The sequence below is a fragment of the Mandrillus leucophaeus genome, unplaced genomic scaffold (assembly GCF_000951045.1).
Source record: "Mandrillus leucophaeus isolate KB7577 unplaced genomic scaffold, Mleu.le_1.0 Scaffold3, whole genome shotgun sequence".
Taxonomy (NCBI): domain Eukaryota; kingdom Metazoa; phylum Chordata; class Mammalia; order Primates; family Cercopithecidae; genus Mandrillus; species Mandrillus leucophaeus.
In genome coordinates this window covers 7,070,305-7,085,436 of record NW_012103142.1, presented here as the reverse complement: position 1 = coordinate 7,085,436, position 15,132 = coordinate 7,070,305, and the positions used below count along the sequence as shown (strand labels likewise).

The window sequence follows — 15,132 nt, the reverse complement described above, 5'->3', positions numbered from 1 at the left end:
TAGTTTATGTGAATCTTATATTCCTTTGAAATGGGTACACTCTACCACTATTCATTTATGGCTCACATTTTATTGGTTTCAGAATATCAGTTTCGAAGCTGAAGACAGCTGTTGAGAAGTCTCCATGTTATTTGTTTATATTGATTGTCAGTTTGACTTTTGTTACAGTATTGTAGGATTTATTGTTGCGCCACTATCACAGTGAAATGAAACCCATGTTTAAGTTCTGCAAATAACTTACAGTCACTTCCAAAACACCTCAACTTAGGTTCTAAATTTGAGTTTGCGGTTTTACATGCACAGTTATTTGCTGATCCGCTTTAGCAGGCAAAATCACACACTGGCCAGGTTTGGGCATAGTTATTGTGGCAACAAGTAATGGGTCAAATTTTCGGCCTGTTTAACTCACTAGCTACATCATCATCACCAAAACTATGCCAGCATTTTGACATCTGTTTATTTTGCTAGTTGGTGTAAATCAACTCTGGTGTATATCAAGAATTTATATTTACAAAAAGAATTTCTGGTTGAATTACCATTCAAATATGTTACCCTGTCTGCACACATGTGCATCCATATTGAAATTTTTTGGTTAAATCTCATTTTGCAAAGGTGGAGATCTGAACATATTTACTCATATGAATACTCACTTGGAATATTTTTAGTTTTTTTGTTGTTTGACAGGATGATACTACTAACTTGTCACTTGTATCTTGAATCAGATTAATTTCTTTCTTGTTCCAAAAAATGTAAAACACAAAAAAGTACAGAGAATAATGTGACCAACATCCATGTTTTCCAATCCAGGATTTGCTTCCAATAATTTTTAAGTAAATGAAAAAGAATATTGCAGATAAAGCTGAAATCCCTTTCTTGGCCTTTCATTTCCATCCCTCACAAACACAACTGCTATTATTAATTTGCTGTATCCTTCTGGTCCATGTTTTTATACTTAATGACCTAAGTTATAGCTTCATGAACGATAGATAATATTGCTTTTTTAATTATGTAAATTCTATCATAGTGTTCATATCATTATTTAACTTTCTATTTTTTCTCAGCTTTCTATTTTAGAAATCCATTTATGTCAATCTATCCAAAGTTGCTTTATTTTAACATCCCTGTAATTTGCATTATCTCAGTTTACTAATCTTTTCTGTCACAGATGTCTACTTAGGTTGTGTGTCTTGCACCAATTTCTTGCTATCCCTAATAATGTTGCAGTGAAAGTCCACGTATATGTGTCCTTATCACATATCATGCATATATATATACACACACACATACACACACACATATATATGTATACCTGTCCAAGATTTCTCTCTAGGAAATATATCTAGTAGTTTATTGATGGCTGTGGGTTATACGTATTTGGAACTTTGCCATATATTATCAGATTGCTGTCAAAATTTATTCTTAACTTATATTTCTACCAGCAGTACATAAAATTTCCCATTTCCTTATATCTCCAACGACATGTATTTTGTTAGACTTTATTTTTTAAACCTTATAGTTGTAAGTTATGTGGTTCTGATTATGTATAAATTTGAGCATTTTTTCAAACATTCATTAACCATTTCCAGATTTCTTCTTTATAAGTTACCTAGTCATATTCTTTGCTTACTTTTTCTCACTGATTTGCAAGAGTTCTTTATTTATGTATTTATTTATTTATGTATGTGTTTATTTTTGAGATGGAGTCTTGCTCCGTCACCCATGCTGGAATGCAGTGGCATTATCTTGGCTCACTGCAACCTCTGCCTCCCGGGTTCAAGGTATTCTCCTGCCTCAGCCTCCCAAGTAGCTGGGATTACAAACATGCACCACCAATCCTGGTTATTTATTTATTTATTTATTTATTTATTTATTTATTTATATTTTTAGTACACACGGGGTTTCACCATTTTGGTCAGCTGGTCTCAAGCTCCTGATCTCAAGTGATCTATCCACCTCGGGCCTCCCAAAGTGTTGGAATTACAGGCGTGAGCTACCGCACCTGGCCAAGTTCTTTGTTGTTAACGTTTTGTCAGCCATATGTATTGCAAATATCTTCTAGTGTTTTAATTTTTTGGTGGATTTTATCAGACAGAAGTTTTTACATTTTGGATTATCTTGGTCAAATAGTTTAAATCAATTTATTTTTGTGTTTTATGTCTTAAAGTATCCATTACCTCCTTGGGTTGATTACAGTATGCTTCCATGTTTTATTGTATTTGTGCTAAAGTTATGTTATTTCACACTTAAAGCTTTAATCTATTCTGGAATTTCTTTGTGTGCATAGTGTAAGGAAGCAATCTAAGTTTATTTTTTTCAAGATGGATAGCTGGTTATTCCAGTACCATTTATTAAATCAGTGCATCCTTTCTTCACTGTGGTGTGATGTCACCTCTGTCCCATACAGAGCTCCTCAGTGAGCACAGCATGTCTCACTGTCCTAGCTATCTGCTCCTACACCAGCACCACACTGTTCTAATTACTGTAGCTTTGTGGTATACCTTGATAGATGGCAGGAAGGTCTCCTTTCTTGTTCTTCTTTCACAGAATTACTTTTCATTTTTTTCTTTTTATTTTTTGATGGAGCAACTTCAGTAAGGAAGTGTAAACAGCATTACTTTTCATTTTATTTGAAGATTTCTCTTCTGTATGCCATTTAGGATCAATTTGTCTTTTTTCTATAAATAAAACCTGTAGCATTTTTATTTCAATTGCATTGAATATATAGGTTAATATGTAGACATTTACATATAGATTAATGTTGAGTTTTCCCATCTATGAAATGGTGCATTAATATCCTGCATACCATTTATTCCAGGTTTATTTGTCCTTTAATATTATCTTACCACTTTCCCTATAAATTACATATCCTTTAGAAAATTCATCCCTTATTATTTCATTGTCTTTCTTGCCATTGTGAATAATATTATATTTTCTGATTAATTGTCACTCTGAGTTATTAGAACCTCATTGATTTTATGTATTCATCTCACCTCCAGCAACCATACTAAACTTTTTAGTTCTTAGCCATTTGTTTGGAGATGCTCTTGCATTTTCTATGTCGACCACCATATATTTTTGTACACAATGACATTTTTAATTTCTTCTTTTCCTACTATTATGCCTTCTATTTCTTTTTCTTGTTTATTATATTGTCTAGGGCCTCCACTTTAGTGTTGAGCAGTAGCAGTGATGGTAGGTTTCTTTGTCTGTGGCTTTTGTTTACAATTGTGATCATGAATTTTTCTGATACACACATTCTCACCTCTTTCCCCATGAGATTAACATTAAGCATTTTCAAGCATTAAGCCCAGGTTAATGCCTGGATTATAGACAGGTAATGAAATAAAGTTATATTGGCAAGAGGACTCGATCTATACCTCATTAGAACTCTTTTCTCACTTTCTGAGTCAACCCATCCATGTTTGTCATCAGTAATCCAAGAGGTAATACATTCAAAACAACTTACTTGAAAGGTCTTAGTCACAAGTGGTTTTGCTCCAGTTGACAGCTGGCTTCATGAGAAATGTCTTGTCACTAGAAATATTATTTTAAATGTTTTGATAGTCTTCAAAAATTTTCATTGTTCAAATAATTTTTCTTTTGCAATTTTTTATAGACTCCTATGAACCAAGCTTCAACTCGTTCCCACTGCATTTTTACTATTCATTTGTCAAGCAAGGAACCAGGATCTGCAACAGTACGACACGCCAAACTCCATCTGGTTGACCTGGCTGGTTCAGAGCGAGTCGCGAAGACTGGAGTAGGGGGCCATCTTCTAACCGAGGCCAAGTATATCAACTTGTCACTACATTACTTAGAACAGGTAAAATGGGCAGAGTGGGATGTATTAATAACTATAGCTACCATGTGCTGACCACATACTATGTATCAGGCATTCTATTAGAATTTTTTTAATTATGATAAAATATATGTAACATAAAATTTGCCATTTTTTGAGTACATAACTCAGTGGCATTAAGTACATTCATAAAGTTGTATAACCATTGACACTATCCATTTCTGAAAGTTTTTTATAATCTCAGACAGAATCTTCCCATTCCCCTATATTCTAGTCCCTGGTCGTCTCTGCTCTACTTTCTGTCTCTATGAATTTGCCTATTCCAGATGTCTTGTGTAAGTGGAATTATGCAACATCTGTCCTTTTGTGTCTGGCTTATTTCACTTAGCATAATGTTTTCAAGATTCATCCATGTTGTAGCATGTATCAGAATTTCTTCCTTTTTTAAATTGAATAATGTCCAATTGTATGTCTATGTCACATGCTGATTATACATTCATCTCTTGATGGATACTTGCATTGTTTCTGCCTTTTGGCTATTGTGAATAATGCTGCCAGGAACATTGGAGATCTACTAGCATTTCATATATAGCATTTTGTTGAAACCTCGCAACAGCCGTAACACCTTTTTCTTGTTTATTATATTGTCTAGGGCCTCCACTTTAGTGTTGCAGGTGTTAGTTACTATCCCCATCATACAGATTAAAAAATTCAAGTCTTCCAAAGGCCTTCCCACAAGGTTACCCAGCTAGGGGAGGGTGAGGATTTCAACCTAGATTTACTTGGCTTCACAGCCTATACCTTTTCCCACTTTTTGTCTTACTGCTTTATTGTAAAATTGAGTAGTTGGTGTAAATAGAGGTTACAAATGGCTTCCTTTTGCCTGTTTTCAGGCTAGTGGATTAACGATGGGAGCATGACTTTGAGATAACCGACATGTTTTCTGCTTGGGGAAACTGCATTTCGTTGGTCATTTTGACCCCGCGATGATTCTCTTAGCCTTGTCGCTTTCCCTTCCTACTTCTACCCCAGGCTGATTACCATCTACCCCAGTATGTGCTCTATTTTTAATTTCTGAATTTAACACCGGGGAAGAGAACACTCATCTGAATTTAGCTAAATAAATCTTTCAGGAAAAAAAAAATTCATCTCTCAAATGAGTGGATTGAATTAGATGATTTCTCAAGTTCCATTTAGCTTTTTGAGTATAAGGGCTGTGAGTTGAATGTTAAAGATGGCAACTACTTCCAAATTCTAAAAAATAAAAATAAAATAAGAAATAAGAAACATGATCAAAAATTGGAATGGAGAAGTACAGAGTCTTGGTGAGGCAGAAGGACTTGCTAACGAATGTTGCAGCTAAAAGATTAGAGGGGAAAAAATAAAACCTTTTTTTAACTGCTTAATGAATCCTTCTGAGACTGATGTTGCCTTGATGTTAAATGCTATGTAATCATCACATTGGCTAAAAAAGCAGATGGAGAGAAACCTAAAGGACCCTATCTGAACAAGGTGCACATGGCCAGACTCCAACCAGATGAATCCCAGTCAGGCAGCACCCAGAGATTAAGGCCTGCCTGGTATTCAGATCATTCTAGTGTTTTTAACAAGAGTCAGCATTCCTAAGCTCTTTCTTGCTCAAATATTACACACTACTTATACTTAACAGAGCTTTTTACTTAATAGAACACTTATAGAACATTGATATGAAAACATAATGAACTGTATTCAAAGAAATGTGTCTGCTTGTTTCGGATGGTAGCACTGTCTGTTTTAATTTCCATTATATCCATCTGTTCATACAAAATTATGTTCATCAGTTGAATCAGACTTCCCACCAATTGTAATCACTCAAGAGAAATGTTCTGCCCTTAATTCTTTTTTTGTTTTTTTAATTCTATAAGCCTTTGCAAGCTGCTATGTGTCACTAAAACTATTCCTCTCCTCACATTTCTTCTCTTCAAAATTCTTATGACAGCCTCATGTGAGTAGTCTTGGGGGCTATGTGGCATTGGATTTTCTATATCATTAATTTGTTTATCAAACAAATATTTATAATGACCTACCATGTGCTGAGGGCTGTACTAGGCACTGGAGTCCAGTGTGAACAAAATAGAAACAGTCCTTTCCCCAAAGACCTCATGGTATAATGTAGGGAGACATGAATTAAAGACGTAGTCTTTAGGTATGTGGCTGTAAGCCAGGTGAGAGCAGTGAAGAGAAAGTAAAAGGAGTGAGAGGAGCTTGTAGCAGGGTGTCTGACCGAGACTGAGGAGGTGAGAGTTGATGATGGTTTTCTTAGGGCCTGATACCACGCGGAGGAATGAGTAGAGGCAAGCCAATCAAGGATGGGGCACAGCGTGTCAGGTAGTGGTAATTGTGAGCCTATCAGCTCTTAGCTCCACCCCAGGGGGATGAATTTGCTCAGGGTCTCAATGACATTCACAGGTCATTGGCCCTTGGTCTCTGTAACTGATGTTTCATTTTCACCCACTGCATCACTCCAGCTGTTAACCATTTACACTGATACACAAGTGTCTTCACAGAAAAAGAGGAGGTTCAACATAAGATAATGGAGAGAAAAGAGATTAGTGGGAGAGGAAAGAAGAACATAAATATGGAAAAACTAGTCTGTGAACGTGGAGATGTGAAATCTAGGAGTAGCTGCTAGAGAGCAAGTAGGTCGATAGAAGAGAAATTTTTGAATTTCACACAGAAAGAAGAGAAAACCAAGGAATGCATAGGAATAAGAATAATACATAGAGTGGGAAGATATTTAATGAATAACAAAATTCAAGGACTTATGTTAATCAGCTTCTCTTTATGTAGTACTTTATTATGGGACTAATGAGACTGGAAGTGTAACACAATTTAGTTTAATTAGTTTCATTCATTCATTCATTCAACAAATTATGATTGAATATTTACTGGGTGCTGTGAGTTACATTAGATAATGGGGATAAATGAATGACTGAGAAGTAGGAGGGGCTATCATGTTAGCAGAACAGCAAAGCATACAAATAAATACTTAGCTATATAGTAATTTAAAACCTGTAATAGAAATCCATATGAGTGTTGGTAATCAATTATAACCCTATCCCCTCTTTCTCAGTTTTAATATGTAAGATAGAGATGGAATGGGAAACCATTTGGTAACTTGCTTTACCTTAATTAGCCTACATTGGTTCCACAAATTCCATGCAGCATTATAATTACTCTTTTGGCCATAACTGTGAGACTTCACACCTGCTCAAAGAGTGCAACCTCTCTGAGTTGAATGTACTTTATTGTGTTCACAAGTAAATAACTTTCTTTTTGCCAGAGTATGGTTGGTTTTGGAGTTCTCCTTGTATATGCAGTACTTTTTCCAAAAAGTTTCCTCAAAGACATTTTAAGCCACAATAACAGGGTACATCTTGGCCTTAGAAACTGAGTTCATGGGAGGAAAAGGGAGACGTACATACTTGTCCTAAATCTCACCGAGTGCTCCTGGTGTGACCCACAGCCTCTATCAGCCTACACATCAAGTGAGAAACCACTGCAAATGAAGTGCTTGCTCTGTACTGCTACAGAAATCAGAATCAGAGTTGCCTTCGGCCATTATTCAACACAAATGGGACTTTTCCAGAGTTTTAGTTTCCATTTGGCTTCCACTGAATGTGTTGTGTGCAGGAGAAAAAGTAATGGTGTCAGTGCCAATTGCAACACTCCAAATTTTGTCAGTTTTCATAGGATAACTTTCCAAACACTTCTGAACTCTTTTTTTTTAAAGTCTTTAACTCATTAAATAGTAAATAGAATTATTGATTGCCGGCACAGTTTCTAGGTACTTGGAGATATTATTAAGCATAATGTGAGGTTCCACTCCTTGTCAGTTAGAGAATAACTTCAGGAATATTAACCATTGTATTTGTACATGCAATCTAAGATGGAAGGAAACGATAAAAAAGTCAGGTTTTATGACCACCCCATTTGCCTGTGCCTTTCAGATCATTTGGCTCCTGCCCAATTTCAGAACTCACAGCAGCCCCACAAAGAATAATCTACCTCTGCCTCTTTCCTGAATACCTGCCATTTCTGGGTCATTCCAAAGTTTTACATCTGCTCCAAGTGGGCTGGGCTTATAGTATTCCTAAAACTCCTTGAGAGCGGATAAGATACCTTCTCAGGGTCCTCTTCTAAAGAAATGGCCCAGGACTGTGTTTATATGATGAAAATTAGTCTTCGAACATTTCATAAAGAACATTTCATGAAGAACATTTCCTTCTATGTCACTGAGTGCTTTTATGCTTACTGAGAACTATTCCAGAAATTATCTCTATTAATCTTTAAAATATTTCTGTGAGATAGACATTCCAATACCACATTTATAAGTGAGGGAACTGAGGCTCACTTTATTTAAGAGGCTCACTTTATTTAAGAGATTTCCCTAAGATGACTGCCTTCATTTTCTCCATTTTTAAGACCATATTTTCTAATCCATAATCCCAGTTTGATCTCTAATTCTTTAGAGAGCCCTTTCTAGAGAGGACATTGGAATTGCCTTTGCAATGTCCATAACAATGAGAAGTGCAGCCAGGAGCCCATCCCAGCTCCCCAGTAGATTCTGACTCACCTAAGTGAATTGGAGCCTGTCTTTCTCCTGCCTACAGTGATAGTTCAAGGATGGGCCCAGTACCCAAGCTCATATCTACTGAAGCTCAGGAATTTTGTTTAGTGATTAGGGAAGAAGAATTCTTTCTCACTTAAGTTATGAATAAGGAAGTACATAACATCAGAGCTTTTGGCAACCATTGTGGGGCCACAAGAAGAGACTGACTTCTACCACATGGAAGATATAGCAGAGGTATGGGCAAAAACTAAGTCCTTGATAGTAGCATTAATCTTTTGGTTTCCTTCTAACCTAAAGCCTTTCCTGTTTCAATCACATGAACCAATAAATTTCCCTTATAATTAAAACCAGTTTGGGTTACATTTTCTGTTGCTTGCAACCAAAAGCAAGTTTACTAACACATGATTTAATTTAATATCAACAGGGGTCAGGCACGATGGCTGACGCCTGTAATCCCAGCACTTTGGGAGGCCAAGGTGGGTGGATCACTTGAGGTCAGGGGTTTGAGACCAGCCTGGCCAATATGGTGAAACCCCGTCTCTACTAAAAATATAAAATTAGCTGGGTGTGGTGTTGCATGCCTGTAATCCCAGCTACTTGGGAGGCTGAGGCTGGAGAATTGTTTGAATCCAGGAGGCAGAGGTTGCAGTGAGCCAAGGTTGTGCCTTTACACTTCAGCCTGGGCAACAAGAGCAAAACTTCCATCTAAAATATATATATATATAAAAAATATATATATGTGTGTGTGTGTATACACATACATATATATCAACAAGAAGTTTAATAAGCATATTCTCCTTTAGGTTCTCTAAGTTGTCAATAAAGCCACTGAATGAAAAGACATCAATATTGTTTCCTAGGAGCAGGAAAAAACCAGTGGCATTTGTTTTATAAAAGGACTTCAAAGTACGTAGAGAAATTATTTATAAACAATAATGCCACACTCTCTGCACATCTGTCAGCCCAGCCCCTGTTTGGGTATTTGGGCCCACCTTGCCTGTTTCAGATACTTAATCTGTCCTCTTTGTTCTTAGAGTGTGGAGTTCTGCTTGGCATCTATTGCCACTCTGACTTGGATCTGCCATATTCCCCACCTCCTTTCCAATGACACTGAAACTTAGTTCTCTCAAACCTCATTCCATACTGATGATCTTCACACTGCTTTCCTGGGACATACTAAGTAATCTTCTCATGCATTCGTTGATTTATTTTAAAAAATTTGTTGAGCACATTTTATATTCATCAAATTTCTTTGTTGTAAACTGGAAAATCCGCTCTAGCTATTGTAAGAAGCATGGCTTATTAAACATAACAAATCTCAAGAAAAGTCAGAAAACTGGGTTTGGCTGCTACACAGAGCGACCAGGAGACGTACCTAACTGCTCTGCAAAGTACTACTGTATAGTCACATGGCACTGGATTCCAGAAACTTCCCTGCGGCTGCCTCAGAAGAACCAGATGCCTCTGCCACCATGCCCCCTATGAATCTGATGTTCTTCCTTATGGCTACCACCTCTCACTGCTCACCTCCAAACCCTACATAGGGCTGTCTGCTTGGTGGAGCTACGTCTTAAGCAAAACATGACTTTCAAGCCAGACTAGGAAAAGTGATTTCATAGGAAGTCAAACTAGAATAAGGGCTGCCACGAGAGCTGAGGGAGACAGCTTTGTTTCTGCCATGTTACCAAGTGCTGAGCACTGTTTTTGGCAGTGTGGGTCGAGCTATGAAGAAGAGAGACAACATCTCTGGCCTTGCAGAGCAGAAAGCCTAGAGGGGAAGCAGATAACAAATAAGTACCTAGATATAATTTTAAATAGTGATAAGTAGTATAAGAAAAATAAAATAGATGAACAGGCTGAAGATAGGTATATTATTTTTGATAGGGTGTCCAGGGAAGGCCCTTGTGAGAAAACAAAATTTGAGCAAAGATGTGAATAATGAGAAGCAGAAAAAAAGCTGTATGGAAATCTGGGACAAGAGCATGCTAGGCAGAAGGAACAGCAATTTCAGAGGCTCTGATGTGGGGATAAGCTCGACATGCTGAATCAACAGTCAGAAGGCCAGTGCAGGCCCAGGGAACATGACAGGACATGATGTCAGATAAGTCTGCAGGGAGGGATCACACAGGAGCTGGGATATTATACTAAGTGTATTAGGGAGCAACTTGGCATAACTTAGATTGTGTGAAGATTTTCTGGCTGCAGTATGGAGAACAGATCATGGAAGGGCAAAAGTAGAAGCGGGGAGACTAATCCAAGGCCTGTGTGGTTGCCCAAGCAAGGGACCCCAGAGGCTTGAACTGGAGTGGTGGTGGTAAGAAGAGGTGGCAAGAAGTGTTCCAATTCTTGCAAGTTTTGTAAGTAAACCTAATAGAAGTTGCTGATGGATAGGATATTGGGGATGAGGGCAAATCAAGGATGATTGCCTAAGGTTTTGGCCTGAGCAACTGGGTTGATGATGGGGCCTTAGTAATAATGGGTAAGATCTGGGAAAGAATCAGGCTTGGGGGCAGACAGGAAAGACAATCAAAAATAGAAATCCAGGTGGAGATGTGGAGTTTCCAAGATGATAGTAGCACAGGGAAGAGGTTGAGATTGATGGTATAAATTGGGAAGACATCAGGATATAGATGCATTTAAAAGCCAGGCAATGGCTGGGCACAATGGCTCACGCCTGTAATCCTAGCACTTTGGGAGGCTGAGGCGGGTGGATCCCTTGAGGCCAGGAGTTTGAGAACAGCCTGGCCAACATAGCAAAACCCCATCTCTACTAAAAATACAAAAAATTAGCTGGGTGTGGTGATGCACACCTGTAATCCCAGCTACTCCGGAGGCTGAGGCACGAGGATCACTTGAACCCCAGAGGCAAAGGCTACGGTGAGCCAAGATGGTGCCACCGCACTTCAGCACTCCAGCCTGTGCAACAGAGCAAGACTCTGTCTCAAATAAATAAATAAATAAAATAATAATTAAAGCCAAGCAATTGGATGAGATTACATAGGGAGAGAGTGTAGATAAGACAGAAAAGAGGATCAAGAACTGAGCCCCAGGGCACTCCAAAGTTTGTAATTTGGGAATAAGAAAAAGAAATATTCATTAACTAGTTTTTGAGGAAAGATGAAAACCAGGAAAGTGTGATGTCCCAGTTACCAAGTGAATAAAGCGTTTCCCAAGGGAGGCACTGAGTACCAGTGTTGCATACTTACTCAGCTCAGAAGTCTTGTAAGATGGCAATCAGTGTTCTTGGTACAATGAAGGTTGCTGATGACCTTGGCAAGAGCCATCTTAGTTTAGGACTGTAGTGGGCATGCAGAATGGGAATTGTCCAGATGAAAGGGAAATTAATTCAGAAGAGAGAGGAGGTAATTGTAGGAGAAAAGTAGGAGGGAGCAGATGAGGCCAAGGATGGAGGGCTGGCCTTAGACAGGAGCAGGACAATAAGAAGGCGAAGGGCAGAATGTACAGAGGCTTTAACGATGGAGACATGAGATAGCCCTGGTCAGGGTTCTGAATCTATATCTGTCATATCTAGTAGAAGTGTGGCCATCAGCTCAAAGTGAAATTGAGGAGAGGAGAGGGTGAAGAAAGGTTTGAAGGAAAAGGAGAAAAGTGTGAAGGTCTCATTTCTGAGAGTTGAAAAGTGATTTTTGAGAGAGAGCGATCACAGGATTACTGAATTTACCAACACCTGTGGTCATGAATTTAGAGTGAGACTAGTGGTATAGTTACGTATTTTGCTCAAAACAGCCTTCAGAAAGCAATGCTCCCTTTTTGTTTTGTAAACCAAAAAAGTAGAGGAAGTTCTGGTGATGGAAATTACACACCTGGGAGGAGGCAGGACTAGAACAATGACAGGTGTTGGCGGAGGTATTTTCAGGAGCCAGGGCCTTGTGATGCCCTTGAAGACACATCCTGTGGGTGGCTGATTCCTGCTGCCTTGTAATGAACGTTCTAGCACTGGTTTTGTCTGCCCAGGATAACCCTGAGCCCCAAGTGCCTCCTTTCGGGACAACCCCAGCAGTCTTTGCTCCATTTGCCATCCATTCATCTAGTACCTTCCCATTAAGTACCTAAGGAACTCATGAAGTGTAAAGTGAGCAAGCCTGAGCTGAACCAAGGTAAACTACCCCTGTTGCTTACAATGGGAGCAAACCTATATTCAGCACTTGTTATGGGCTAGGTGCTATTCAAAGTAATTTGCACATTTTAACTCTTTTAATCATCTCAACTACCTGTGAGGTAGGTACTATTTTTATTCCTGTTTTACAGATGAGGAGACTGAGGCATGTTGAGTGGCATGCCCTAGGAAAGCTAGGACTTGCACCTAGACAATCTTGCATGAGAATCTGGGACTTCAACCACCATCCTATACTGTTTCCCTTAGTTTTTGTTTACTGGCATACGGCCCAATTTTGGTAGTATTAAAGTAATTAAAGTAATCAGGCATGTTTTACTCTTGTGTTTTTATACAAATTTTCCAATCGCTATAAACAGAATAACAGTGTATCCAGTTCTATACAGGTTATTTCATTTGTCTAAAACTCATGGGGCTCACAATGCTACAGTTATGGTACATTTACTTTATTCAGTCTTCACCATCTTGTAGTGAATATTGTTGTTAAGATATTTATTCTGTACTCAAGCTTTGGGCTTCACCCTGCATTTAGTTATTATTTCCTTTTGCATTTTTATTGCTGTTGAAGCTCCGTTGTTTGTCAGGTGTGCATTTTCTGCTAAATTAATCCCTTTACCTTTCTACTTTACCACAGGTTATCATTGCCCTTTCAGAAAAGCATCGTTCACACATTCCTTATAGAAACTCCATGATGACCAGTGTCCTACGAGACAGTTTGGGAGGGAACTGCATGACAACTATGATTGCAACACTCTCCTTGGAGAAAAGGAATCTCGATGTATGTTGGCTCTTCTTTCTGGAGATCTTAATCTAGGTTTATACTGCTAGCTGGTGAGACAGAGTTGAGGATCTTGGGTGGGTTTCTACCTTTTCAGCTGGGTTGAGTTATGCCTTCAGAGGGCAATACCCTACAGAGTTCACAGCTGTGGGCTATTTGTCATTGTTATAATAACTCCATTTGAGAATTGACTTCACACAGCACAGGATAGTTTGAAGAAGCCTCATACACAGATTTTGGAAGGCCTACTGATGGGTTGGCCATGTCACCCAAAGAAATGGGAAAGCTGACCCATCCGCTTCTCTTGCTTGATGTTGCCCTGATGACTAAGAGCTGGATACCTTGGAGATATCTCTGAGATGTGTCCCTAGAAACGTTGCTGAGTGAAGCAACCGGGATGCTTTGGCGGGAGCCAGCTACTGAATGGCTCTTCTGGGTTGCTTTAGAGCCAGCTGATGTTTCATGTTTGGGATCCAGACACTCCCCAGAGGAGGAAACAAAGCTAAGACTTTGATTGTAAGATGCCTTGACCAGACTCTCTTTTTGACCTGTTATGAATCTTTATTTTGTGATCTTTCATGTGTGTGGATTATGGCTCTTGCTCTGATTATGATTCATATATGTGGTTCTGGTCTAAGTGATCAACAACTGAAAACACATACTCTACCAGCTGCCATTTAGGACCTTGTGATCTCTCACTTTTTGGCATTGGTAATTTTATTAAGCCAAAATAAAATTTAGTTAAAAAATAATGTTCTAGAGCAGGAGTCCCTGACCCCCAAGTTGTGGACCAGTGCGAGGTCTGTGACCTGTTAGGAGCTGAACCGCGCACCAGGAGGTGAGTGGTGGTGGAGCCAGCAATACTGCCTGGGCTCCACCTCCTGTCAGATCAATGGTGCCATTAGATTCTCATAGGAGTGTGAACCCGATTATGAACTGCACATGCAAGGGATCTAGGTTGTCTGCTCCTTATGAGAATCTAATGCCTGATGATCTGAGTTGGAACAGTTTCATCCTGAAACCACACCACCTGCACCCTCTGTCCGTGGAAAAATTTCTACCACAAAACCAGTCCCTTGTGCCAAAAAGGTTGGGAACTGCTGTTCTAGAGCAAAGCTTCCTAATTTAGAGGCATAGTTCCTCGTTGTGAGTTTTATACACATCACTTTTTAGGTATGTATCTTTTTTCTGTGAATAAAAATTAAGCTTTCTCTAGAGAGAGATCTCTGTATGCCATAATATTTTAAGAAGTTACTTTGCTTTCTTAGGAGTCTATATCTACATGCAGATTTGCACAGCGAGTGGCACTCATAAAGAATGAAGCTGTTCTTAATGAAGAAATTGATCCCAGATTGGTAAGCACCTTTTAACTATATTAAAAAATATATTGAAGTATGTCAAAGATTAGCTACAACTTGTAGGTGCACTGACTCTGTACTGGGAATGTTCTAAGTAGTGGAAACATATTAATTCATTTAATCCTCTAAATAACCTGTAAGTAGATGCTATCTGTATCTCCACCTTAAAGATGACAAAACCGAGATAAAAAGATGTTTGATAACTTGCTCAGAGTCATAGTGCTAATAAGTAGCAGAGTCGGCCTTCACACCCAGGCAGTCTAACTCAAGAGCCACTGCTCTTCCTACTTGCAGCTTCCCATTGCTTCCCGTCAAAGACGTGCAGAGAATCCTAAGGACTCATACAACAGAATCACACATGATTACATTTATATGAATAACTTAACCTTTGAAAATACATCAGTTTAACTATCGAGAGACAATAATAGTACATCTTTGTGTGTGTGTGTG

General features: G+C 38.7%; 1 protein-coding gene across 1 annotated transcript in view; it reads left to right on the top strand.

Annotated features, from left to right (window-relative positions):
- Positions 1–15,132, top strand: part of KIF6 (kinesin family member 6) — a 400,736-nt gene that overhangs the window by 134,675 nt on the left and 250,929 nt on the right. The window contains exons 7-9 of the mRNA XM_011986642.1: positions 3,617–3,823; positions 13,181–13,324; positions 14,593–14,679. Of these exons, the coding sequence (XP_011842032.1) occupies positions 3,617–3,823; positions 13,181–13,324; positions 14,593–14,679 (438 nt within the window). The remainder of the gene's footprint in view (positions 1–3,616; positions 3,824–13,180; positions 13,325–14,592; positions 14,680–15,132) is intronic.